Consider the following 12,725-nt stretch of genomic DNA (forward strand, 5'->3'; position numbering starts at 1 on the left):
GGGTAGACAGTTCTGTAGCAACCCCATGTCCATTAGGTCCGCTTGGTCCAGAGCTTAGTTCAAGTCCTGAATAACCTTGTTAATTTTCTGTCTCATTGATCTCATATTGACAGTGGGGTGTTAAAGTCTCCCACTATTATTGTGTGGAAGTCTACGTATCTTTGTAGGTCTCTGAGAACTTGTTTTATGAATCTGGGTGCTCCTGTAGTGGGTGCATATATATTTACAATAGCTCTTCTTGTTGCATTGATCCCTTTACCATTATGTAATGCCCTTCTTTGTCTTTTTTGATCTTTGTTAGTTTAAAGCCTGTTTTATCAGAGACTAGAAGTGCAACCCCCGCTTTTTTTTTGCTTTCCATTTGCTTGACAAACATTCCTCCATCCCTTTATTTTGAGCCTATGTGTGTCTTTGCAAGTGAGATGGGTCTCCTGAATACAGCACACCGATGGATCTTGACCCTTTATCCAATTTGCCAGTTTGTGTCTTTTAATTGGGGCATTTAGGCCATGTACAGCTAAGGTTAATATTATTATATATGAATTTGATCCTGTCATCATGATGTTAGCAGGTTATTTTACACATTAGTTGAAGCAGTTTCTTCATAGTGTCATTGGTCTTTATATTTTGGTGTGTTTGTGCAGTGGCTAGTACCACTTTTTCCTTTCCACATTTAGTGCTTCCTTCAGGAGCTCTTGTAAGGCAGGCCTGGTGGTGACAAAATCCCTCAGCATTTCCTTCTCTGAAAAGGATTTTATTTCTCCTTAGCTTATGAAGCTTAGTTTGGCTGGGTATGAAATTCTGGGTTGAAAACTCTTTTCTTTAAGAATGTTGAATAATGGCCCCCACTCTCTTCTGGCTTGTAGGGTTTCTGCAGAGAGATCTGCTATTGGTCTGATGGGCTTCCTTTTGTAGGTAACCTGACCTTTCTCTACGGCTGCCCTTAACATTTTTCCCTTCATTTCAACCTTGGAGAATCTGATGATTAGGTGTCTTGGGGTTGCTCTTCTTGAGGAGTATCTTTGCAGTGTTCTCCATATTTCCCAAATTTGAGTGTTGGCCTGTCTTGCTAGGTTGGGGAAGTTCTCCTGGATAATATCCTGAAGTGTGTTTTCCAACTTGGTTCCATTCTCCCTGTCACTTTCAGGTACACCAATCAATCATAGGTTTGGTCTTTTCACATAGTCTCATATGTCTTGGAGGTTTTGTTCATTCCATTTAATTTTTTTTTTCTCTAATCTTGTCTTCATGCCTTATTTCAATAAGTTGATATTAAATCTCTGATAGCCTTTCTTCTGCTTGATCGATTTGGCTATTGATATTTGTGTATGCTTCATGAAGTGCTCGTGCTGTGTTTTTCAGCTCCATCAGGTCATTTATGTTCCTCTCTAAACTGGTTATTCTAGTTAGCAGTTCCTATAACCTTCTATTAAGGTTCTTAGCTTCCTTGCACTGGGTTAGAACATGGTTCTTCAGCTCAGAGGAGAATCTGACGATTAGGTGTCTTGGGGTTGCTCCATCCAGTTTTGTGCCCTTGCTGGAGAGGAGCTGCAATTATTTGGAGGCAAAGAGGCATTCTGGTTTTTGGAATTGTCACCGTTTTTGCGCTGGTTTTTCCTCATCATCATGGATTTATCTACCTTTGATCTTTGAGGCTGATGACCTTTGGATGGGGTTTTTGTGTGGGGGTCCTTTTTGTTGATGTCGAGGTTGTTGCTTTCTGTTTGCTAGTTTTTCTTCTAACAGTCAGGCACCTCTTCTGCAGGTCTGCTGCAGTTTGCTGTAAGTCCACTCCAGACCCTGTTTGCCTGGGTATCACCAATGGAGGCTGCAGAACAGCAAAGATTGCTGCCTGGTCCTTCCTCTAGAAGCTTCGTCCCAGAGGGTCACCAGCCTGATGTCAGCCAGAGCTCTCCTGTTTGAGGTGTCTGTTGGCCCCTGTTGGCAGTTCTCTCCCAGTGAGAAGGCACGGAGTCTCCTCAACCCACTTGAGGAGGCAGTCTGCCCCTAAGCAGAGCTCAAGCACTGTGCTGGGAGAATCCTCCTTGTCAGTATCAGCTGTTCTCTTCAGAGCCACCAGGCAGGAAAGATTACGTCCTCTGAAGCTGCGCCCACAGCCACCCCTTCCCTCAGGTGCTCTGTCCCAGGGAGATGGGAGTTTTATCCATAAGCCCCTGACTAGGTCTGCCACCTTTCTTTCACAAATGCCCTGTGCAGTGAGGAGGAATCTAGACAGGGAGTCTGGCCACAGCTGCTTTGCTGCACTGTGGTGAATTCCACCTGGTTCAAACCTCCCCACCACCTTAGTACTGTCAGGGAAAAACCACCTACTCAAGCCTCAGTAATTGCAGATGCCCCTCCCCCTACCAAGCCCGATGGTCCCAGGTCAATTTCCGACTGTTGTGCTGGCAGTGAGAATGTTAAGCCAGTGGTTCTTAGCTTACTGGGCTCCGTGGGAGTGGGACCCTCTAAGCAAGACCACTTGGCTCCCTGGCTTCAGCCCCCTTTCCGGGGGAGTTAACAGTTCTGTCTCGCTGGGGTTCTGGGTGCCACTGGGGTACGAAAAAAAACTCCTGCAACTAGCTAAGTGTCTGCCTAAACAGCCGCCCAGTTTTGTGCTTGAAACCCAAGGCCCTGGTAGTGTAGGCACACGATGGAATCTCCTGATCTGTGGATTGCAAAAACCATAGGAAAGCATGGTATCTGGGACAGATAGCACAGTCCCTCATGGCTTCCCTTGGCTGGGGGAAGGAGGTCTCCCGGTTCCTTGCACCTCCCAGGTAAGGTGATGCCCCACCCTGCTTCTGCTCACCCTCTGTGGGCTGCAACCACTGCCTAATTAGTCCCAATGAGATGAACTGGGTACCTTAGTTGGAAATGCAGAAATCACCCACCTTCTGTGTTGGTCTTGCTGGGAGCTGCAGACTGGAGCTCTTCCTATTCGGCCATCTTTTTTTTTTTTTTTTTTTTTTTGAGACAGAGTGTCACTCTGTCACCCAGGCTGGAGTGCAGTGGTGTGATCTCTGCTCATTGCAAGCTCCACCTCCTGGGTTCACACCATTCTCCTGCCTCAGCCTCCCGAGTAGCTGGGACTACAGGTGCCCACCATGCCCGGCTAATTTTTTGTAGTTTTAGTAGAGACAGGGTTTCACCATGTTAGCCAGGATGGTCTCGATCTCCTGACCTCATGATCCACCTGCCTCAGCCTCCAAAAGCACTGCTGGAATTACAGGCTCAGCCATCTTAAGTATCGAAAATAAATGGTTTTTCTCTTCACCAGTTGTCTTTACTTTGTGAGGCTCCTGACTCCACTGCTTCTCTTCTTCAATTCACTCCTGTTATGGAACTGTCGTGGCACTCTAAAGTCTTGTGTCCTTACTAGCCAGCTTCAGGGCTAAAACAGCCTTTAAGTGCAAGGGGAAAAAAAACCTCAGGTATTTCCCAAATCGGTAGCTGCAGAGCTACTCGATCCTTACTGTAAACTGAACATTTCAAAAACAAGATTGCTTTTTTACATTATGAAACCCTTTCAATCTTGCATTTAATTGATACTAGTGTTGTCTTTCTGGTTTTAAAATTTATAGAAAAAAATCAAAATATAAGAAATGTAACTCAAACGTCCAACTGTTAAAACTGAAAATATGAAAATTTAGATTAGCTTACATAATTACAAGCTAATTAATTAATTACAAAGGATGAGGCCTACCTACATTGCAAGTATACTGTACTATAAGTGTAAAACCCTGATCGATATAGCCATTCTATCAATAATATTAAAATTCAGTGTTCACTGAAGCAAAGTCACTTTTTTTGGTGATGATATGTACCATGGCATTGGGAAGAAAAAAAAAACATGAACTTTGGATTCATTAAAAAACAGAAATTTTGGCCAGGTGCAGTGGCTCATACTTGTACTTCCAGCACTTTAGGAGGCTGAGTCAGGTAGATCACCTGAGGTCAGGAGTTCGAGACCAGCTTGCCCAACAGGGCAAAACCCCATCTGTACTAAAAATACAAAATTAGCCAGGTCATGGCATGCACCTGCAGTCCCAGTTACTCAGGGGGCTGAGGCACAAGAATTGTTTGAACCTGGGAGGTAGAGGTTGCAGTGAGCCAATATCACGCCATTGCACTTCAGCCTGGGCAACAGAGAGAGACTGTGTCTCAAAAAAAAAAAAAAAAAAAAAAAAAAAAAAAACACACAACAACAAAAAAAAACCCAGAAATTTTAAATGCAACGAAATGTAAGCTCATTCAAATGTTTTTCTCAAAAGCCATGAAAAACAAACTACTCTAAACTATAAACTAGAACATATTTTATGAAATAGTCTATTGATTCCACTCAAATAATGGGACTATACTTTCACATTTTCGTATCATTAGTTCTAATAATTATACATAAAAGACAGTTATGTGGGTCAACAGGAGACACACTGTAGATAGAAAATTACTAACAGATTGAAAGTACAAGGGTGGAAAAATATATCATGCAGGCTGGATGTGGTGACTCACACCTGTAAACCTTTGAGAGGCCAAGGCAGGGGTTTCACTTTGAGCCAGGAGTTCAAGACCAGCCTGGACAATACAGTGAGACCTTGTCTCTACAAAAAATTTAAAAATTAGCCAAGCATGATGGTATGCACCTGTAATCCCAGCTACTCAGGAGACTAAGGTGGGAGGATCACTTAAGCCTGGGAGTCAGAGGTTCCAGTGAGTGGCAACCTCTGCTTGCCAGGGCACTCCAGCCTGGGCAACAAAGCAAGACCCTGTATGAAAAAAAAAAAAAAAAAGATATATGATGCAAACAACACCCACAAGAAAGACAAAGTGGCTATATTAATGTCAGAAAGAATAGCCATTAAACAAATTAGATTATTTATTAGATGAAATGGACAAATACTTAGAAAGGCACAAATGACTAAAAAAAATTCAAGAAAAAATAGGTAACTTGAACAGACCTATATAAAAGAGATTAAATTAGTAATCAAGAAACTACCCACGTGCTCGCTTCGGCAGCACATATACTAAAATTGGAACGATACAGAGAAGATTAGCATGGCCCCTGAGCAAGGATGACACGCAAATTCGTGAAGCGTTCCATATTTTTAGAGGTACAAGGAGGAACTGGTACCATTCCTTCTGAAACTATTTCAATCAATAGAAAAAGAGGGAATCCTCCCTAACTCATTTTATGAGGCCAGTATCATCCTGATACCAAAGCCGGGCACAGACACAACCAAAAAAGAGAATTTTAGACCAATATCCTTGATGAACATTGAAGCAAAAATCCTCAATAAAATACTGGCAAACAGAATACAGCAGCACATCAAAAAGCTTATCCACCATGATCAAGTGGGCTTCATCCCTGGGATGCAAGGCTGGTTCAATATACGCAAATCAATACATGTAATCCAGCATATAAACAGAACCAAAGACAAAAACCACATGATTATCTCAATAGATGCAGAAAAGGCCTTTGACAAAATTCAACAACCCTTCATGCTAAAAACTCTCAATAAATTAGGTATTGATGGGACGTATCTCAAAATAATAAGAGCTATCTATGACAAACCCACAGCCAATATCATACTCAATGGGCAAAAACTGGAAGCATTCCCTTTGAAAACTGGCACAAGACAGGGATGCCCTCTCTCACCACTTCTATTCAACATAGTGTTGGAAGTTCTGGCCAGGGCAATTAGACAAGAGAAGGAAATCAAGGGTATTCAGTTAGGAAAAGAGGAACTCAAATTGTCCCTATTTGCAGATGACATGATTGTATATCTAGAAAACCCCATTGTCTCAGCCCAAAATCTCCTTAAGCTGATAAGCAACTTCAGGAAAGTCTCAGGATACAAAATCAATGTACAAAAATCACAAGCATTCTTATACACCAATAACACACAAACAGAGAGCCAAATCATGAGTGAACTCCCATTCACAATTGCTTCAAAGAGAATAAAATACCTAGAAATCCAACTTACAAGCCACGTGAAGGACCTCTTCAAGGAGAACTACAAACCACTCAAGAAAATAAAAGAGGATACAAACAAATGGAAGAACATTCCATGCTCATGGGTAGGAAGAATCAATATTGTGAAAATGGCCATACTGCCCAAGGTAATTTACAGATTCAATGCCATCCCCATCAAGCTACCAATGACTTTCTTCACAGAATTGGAAAAAACTACTTTAAAGTTCATATGGAACCAAAAAAGAGCCTGCATCGCTAAGTCAATCCTAAGCCAAAAGAACAAAGCTGGAGGCGTCACACTACCTGACTTTAAACTATACTACAAGGCTACAGTAACCAAAACAGCATGGTACTGGTACCAAAACAGAGATATAGATCAATGGAACAGAACAGAGCCCTCAGAAATAATGCCACATATCTACAACTATCTGATCTTTGACAAACCTGGGAAAAACAAGAAATGGGGAAAGGATTCCCTATTTAATAAATGGTGCTGGGAAAACTGGCTAGCCATATGGAGAAAGCTGAAACTGGATCCCTTCCTTACACCTTATACAAAAATCAATTCAAGATGGATTAAAGACTTAAACGTTAGACCTAAAACCATAAAAACTCTAGAAGAAAACCTAGGCATTACCATTCAGGACATAGGCATGGGCAAGGACTTCATGTCTAAAACACCAAAAGCAATGGCAACAAAAGCCAAAATTGACAAATGGGATCTAATTAAACTAAAGAGCTTCTGCACAGCAAAAGAAACTACCATCAGAGTGAACAGGCAACCTACAAAATGGGAGAAAATTTTCGCAACCTACTCATCTGACAAAGGGCTAATATCCAGAATCTACAATGAACTCCAACAAATTTACAAGAAAAAAGCAAACAACCCCATCAAAAAGTGGGCGAAGGACATGAACAGACACTTCTCAAAAGAAGACATTTATGCAGCCAAAAAACACATGAAAAAATGCTCACCATCACTGGCCATCAGAGAAATGCAAATCAAAACCACAATGAGATACCATCTCACACCAGTTAGAATGGCGATCATTAAAAAGTCAGGAAACAACAGGTGCTGGAGAGGATGTGGAGAAATAGGAACACTTTTACACTGTTGGTGGCACTGTAAACTAGTTCAACCACTGTGGAAGTCAGCGTGGCGATTCCTCAGGGATCTAGAACCAGAAATTCCATTCGATCCAGCCATCCCATTACTGGGTATATACCCAAAGGACTATAAATCATGCTGCTATAAAGACACATGCACACGTATGTTTATTGCAGCATTATTCACAATAGCAAAGACTTGGAACCAACCCAAATGTCCAACAATGATAGACTGGATTAAGAAAATGTGGCACATATACACCATGGAATACTATGCAGCCATAAAAAATGATGAGTTCATGTCCTTTGTAGGGACATGGATGAAATTGGAAATCATCATTCTCAGTAAACTATCGCAAGAACAAAAAACCAAACACCGCATGTTCTCACTCATAGGTGGGAATTGAACAATGAGAACACATGGACACAGGAAGGGGAACATCACACTTCGGGGACTGTTGTGGGGTGGGGGGAGGGGTGAGGGATAGCATTGGGAGATATACCTAATGCTAGATGACGAGTTGGTGGGTGCAGCGCACCAGCATGGCACATGTATACATATGTAACTTACCTGCACATTGCGCATATGTACCATAAAACCTAAAGTATAATAATAATAATAATAATAATAATAATAATAATAAATGTGAATTCCAAAAAGCTAAAAAAAAAAAAAAAAAAAAGAAACTACCCACAAAGAAAAGCCTAGCCCCGAATGGCTTCGCTATTGAATTCTAATGAACGTTTAAAGAATTAGATAAAGCAGCTGCAATGCTTGCCCTTAACCTGATCCCCCATCCTCAGACTCGACTGACAGTGTAGGCTTCCAGCCTTGTACTGATGTCAGATGTGAGAGCCTGTGCTTAGGTAAGAAATCACGTCTCACTGAAGACATTCAAACAAAGGTTGGAACACTACTTTACCAGAACAGAAAGGAAACTCATGCATCAGAAAAGGTGACTAATAAATGTACCAAAAGAATATGGGTGCACAAATACCAGAATCTGATCAGATTCAGTTGAAGGAATTTCTTGGGACTGACAATAAACTTACAGAAATCTGCTTTTTGGACTGTGTTAAGACTGCACAAGAGATGTAAAACCTGAAGAGACCAGCCTGTTCAGAACACTTTATGGAAATATTTTTAAATGACAAAAAGAATATCCATGAGACTTCAGGAATGTAATATTCAGCAGAATAAAGCTCTGGCAGCCAAAGCAGGACTCCTTGGCCAACCATGATAGACAAGTCCTAGATTGCCAACAGCTGCTGCACTGGAAATGAGTATGCATCTGATACAATCTCCTGAAAGCAGTGCCACCTTGTTAAGCCATCTGTCATGAGTTTTTGGCAAATGGAAACCACTGGAGAAACCCGTGGTTATTCCCATTTACTGGGAATAATCAGAATAGAAGGTCTTATTGTTCAATGAAATAATAAGGTGCAACATTTGTTGAGGCCTTAAGATTCAGCAGCATAGTCACTTGATTAGAAAAATAAGCAATTGCTGCTTCTTTTAAAAAAATTAATACCAATTCTCCACAAACTCTTCCAAAAATTAGAAGAGGGAAGACATCTCCCAATTCATGTTATGAGGCCAGTATTACTATGATACTCTAAAATCAGACAAAGTCACAAGAAAATAAAACTACAGACCAATACTCATATGAGAATGATGCAAAAATCCTCAACAAAATACTAGCAAAACAAATCCAGCAACACTTAAAAATTATATATAACATAATCAAGTGGAGTTTGTCTCAGGAATGCAAGGTTGGTTTAAGATCTAAAAATCAATTAATTCAATGCATCATATCAATAGAAAACAAAATTACATGCTCATCTCAACGGACATAGAAAAAGCATCTGGCAGCCAGGCATGGTGGCTCACGCCTGTAATCTCACACTTTGGGAGGCCAAGGTGGGTGGATCACAAGAGGTCAGGAATTCGAGACCAGCCTGGCCAACATGGTGAAACCCCGTCTCTACTAAAAATACGAAAATAAGTTAGGCGTGGTGCTGGGCACCTTAAATCCCAGCTACTCAAGAGGCTGAGGCAGGAGAACTGCTTGAACCTAGGAGGCAGAGGTTGCAGTGAGCCAAAATCATGCCATTGCACGCTAACTTGGGCAACAAGAGCGAAACTCCATCTCAAAAAACAAACAAACAAAAAAGCATTTGGCAAAATCCACTACAATTGACTCTTGAACAACACTGGTTTGAATTTCACAAATCCATTTACACCAGTATTTTCTTCCACCTCTGCCACCCTTAAGACAGCAAAACCAATTCCTCCTCTGCCTCCTCAGCCAACCCAACATGAAGACAATGATGACTTTTCTCATGAAACATTTCCACTTAATAAATAGTACATACATTTTCTCTCATGATTTTCTTAATAATGTATTCTTTATATGATACATATATAAAATATGTGGTAATTGACTTTATGTTACTGGTAAGGCTTCTGGTTAACAGTAGGCTATTAATTGACAAGTTTTGGGAGAATCAAAAGTTATACATGGATTTTAGACTATGCAGTGGGTCAGCACCCACAATCGCCATGTTGTGCAAGGGTCAACTGTACTGTTTCAAGATAAAAACACTAAAAAAAACTAGAAATAGAAGGTAACTTCCTCAATCTGATAAGGGGCATCTAAGAAAACTGCAGAGAAACATCAAACTTAGTGGTGAATGATTAGATATTTTCCCCCTATATGAGAAACAAGACTAGGGGCATCTCTTCTTGCCACTTCTGTTCACTGTTACACTACAAGTACTAGTCACAGCAATTAAGGAAGGGGAAAAAAAGTTAAAGGCTTCCAAATTAGAAAGAAAGAAGGAAACGAAACTATATTCACAGATGACATGGTTTTGTTTATAGAAAATCATAAAGAACCCACTAAAAAATATTAGAGCTAAATAAGTTCAGAAAGGCTGTAGGATACAAGATCAATATTAAAACACACACACACACACACACACACACACACACACACACACACAACTGGGCTAGGCACAGCGGCTCATGCCTATAATCCCAAAATTTGGGAGGCTAAGGCCAGAGGATTGCTTGAGCCCAAGAGTTCGAGACCAGCCTGGGCAACATGGCAAGACTCTGTCTCTACAAAAAAAATTAAAAATTAGTCAGGCATGGTGGTGCATGTCTGGTGGTCTCAGCTACTTGGGAGGCTGAGGCAGGAGAATCAGGTGGGCCCAGGAGGTTGTGGCTGCAGTGAGCAATGTTTGTGCCACTGCACTTCAGCCTGGGCAACAGAGCATGAGCCTGTCTCAAAAACAAAACAACAAAAATCACACACAATTGTATCTCTAAGCCATCTGCAATGAATAATCTGAACATAAAATTAAGAAAAGAATTCCACTTACAATAGCATCAAAAAGAAAATAATATTTGGGAATAAATTTTCTCTACAGTGTAAAATTTATACTCTGAAAACTACAAAACATTGTTGCAACAAATTAAAGATGATCCAAATAAATGGAAAAACATCTCACATTCATGGAAAATTTTATTAAGATTGGCAATATTACCTATTATGGATGTAGAGATTCAACGCAATCCCTATCAGAATCCAAGCTATACTCATTGTGTAAACTGACAAACTGACTCTAAAATTCACTTGGAATTGCAATGGACCCAAAATAGTCAAGGAGGGAGAATTGAGTGGGTGATAGCTAATGTATATGGGCTCTTTTTGAGGTGATAAAAATGCTCTAAATTTGATTTATCTCAATAAAGATTTTTTTTTCATGCTACTTAGCATGAAAACGAAGAACAATTTAATTTCCTTATGGGAAAAAGGACTCACAGAAAGGTACCAAGAAGTGATATCATTTGTGCTAAGTATATGTTTTACTATTCTCTAAGTCTTTAAAAATTTGAAAATACACACATAGCAATAATTAACCAGAATAGTACAAATTTGAGCATGCTGGTTTTGAATTACATATTGCTGTACTAATGATGTTCATAAATGAATTGTCAAGACAATTTTCAATACCATGGCAGCCAAATAAATAAATACACAAAACACCAAGAACAGGGATTTATATTATACAAGCAAGTACATGAAATGGAAAACTACCATGAGAGCCAACATACACTGGATTTAGGATTAAGGAGTGTAAATATATTAGAAATCTTTGAAGAAGTTAAGAAGGACAGCAAAAGACAACAAAAACAGACAGCAAGAAGTAAGTTAATGATTGCAAAAATCCTTTTTTTTTTTTTTTTTTTTTTTTTTTGAGATGGAGTCTCGCTCTTGTTGTCCAGGCTGCAGTGCAGTGGCACAATCTCGGCTCACTGCAACTTCCACCTTCCCAGGTTCAAGCGATTCTCCTGCCTCAGCCTCCCGAGTAGCTAGGATTACAGGCACCCACCAACACACCCAGCTAATTTTTTTTTTTTTTTGCATTTTTAGTAGAGACAGGGTTTCACCATGTTGGCCAGGCTGGTCTCAAACTCCTGACCTCATAATCCACCTGCCTGGGCCTCCCTAAGTGCTGGGATTACAGGAGTAAGCCACCGCACAGATATACTATGGCAAGTGTAAGAAACCTTAGTATAAACATTGTAAAAATGCAAGTCTAAATGTGAAGGAAACAAATCTAGAGCATCACTTTGAATATACTTATTATAGTATACTATCAAGGAGAAGAAAAATAACTTTAACTTTGAATGTTAACTATAGCACAATGAAATGAGAACAAGTGTTCTTCAATCAAGCTAATAAGATTTCACTCTAAGTTTCTGACATAAAGGATAATGATAGATGTCTAATGAATAGAGTTAATATTGAAATCATTAAGAAGTATTTTCATATTTTATGAAGTTTTTAAAAAAGTATTTCAGAGACAATGTTCCAATAACATTCTACATATTGTACTACTCCTGATATAAATGTACTTTGCAAATGGGCAATAAATTTGCCAGCCATTTTAATCTTTCAAAATTAAGTATTTAAAATTGGTAATACGCAGCATGCTACATAGATAACTAAAACAGTAAAAAAAAGTACACTGAGTGAAAAACAAGTCTCTCACAAACAGCAATTCCTCAGTTTTCCTCCACTGGTTTCCAGTTTCATATGTGTTCTTACTGAATTTCTATTTATGTTATTTCTCAACTCTATTCTGATGCCCAGATCTCTCAATATATAAACACATAATATATATACACTGAAATATACACTGAATTTTCCAAAACAGTCTAGGTTTCTATTCTTTTCAATCAAAGCAAATGCTATGTATGGCTTCATTTTAATTTCTACTTGCTTACAAGTTTCAATAGTAATATTCAGAGTTGTCAAATTAGGAAGCAAGATATATCACCTGAAACCTGGTTTAGACAACATTTAAAAAATTAAAAGTCATCAGGTATATAAATGAAGATTGTCATACTACTCAAAAATTATATGGGAATATAAGGAAACAACTGACTTTTTCTCATACAAACAATACTAAATGCAGACACACAATGAAACAATAAACACAGTACTTTAGATTTTTAACTGGAATTTCACACCTTTTCCTTACCCCTACACCCAAAATACTACTTTTCTGATCAGAGTTGAATACTAAAATTAAACAAATGTAAATTAATATGCTATTTTAATATCAAACT

General features: G+C 39.4%; 2 protein-coding genes and 1 non-coding gene across 6 annotated transcripts in view; 2 read left to right on the forward strand and 1 right to left on the reverse strand.

The window, feature by feature from the left end:
- ADK (adenosine kinase) overlaps positions 1-12,725 on the reverse strand; it is a 570,201-nt gene that overhangs the window by 370,290 nt on the left and 187,186 nt on the right. The window lies entirely within an intron of this gene.
- LOC129007059 (U6 spliceosomal RNA) lies at positions 5,001-5,107 on the forward strand. Its single transcript, XR_008492221.1, has one exon. It is a non-coding gene; the product is annotated as a U6 spliceosomal RNA (small nuclear RNA).
- On the forward strand, positions 8,001-8,322 carry LOC129045230 (mitochondrial import inner membrane translocase subunit Tim9-like). The gene is made up of 2 exons (XM_054503672.2): positions 8,001-8,176; positions 8,253-8,322. Exons 1-2 carry the CDS (start codon positions 8,049-8,051, stop codon positions 8,320-8,322), a joined length of 198 nt encoding a protein of 65 aa, XP_054359647.2. The 5' UTR covers positions 8,001-8,048.

This window comes from Pongo pygmaeus, chromosome 8 (assembly GCF_028885625.2).
Source record: "Pongo pygmaeus isolate AG05252 chromosome 8, NHGRI_mPonPyg2-v2.0_pri, whole genome shotgun sequence".
Taxonomy (NCBI): domain Eukaryota; kingdom Metazoa; phylum Chordata; class Mammalia; order Primates; family Hominidae; genus Pongo; species Pongo pygmaeus.

Excerpts from the sequence above, each read along its gene's own strand:
- LOC129045230 (XM_054503672.2), top strand. The coding sequence starts at position 8,049 with ATGTACCAAAAGAATATGGGTGCACAAATACCAGAATCTGATCAGATT. Across the intron at positions 8,177-8,252 it reads GTTAAGACTGCACAAGAGAT|ACTTCAGGAATGTAATATTC; the intron begins GTAAAACCTGAA and ends AATATCCATGAG.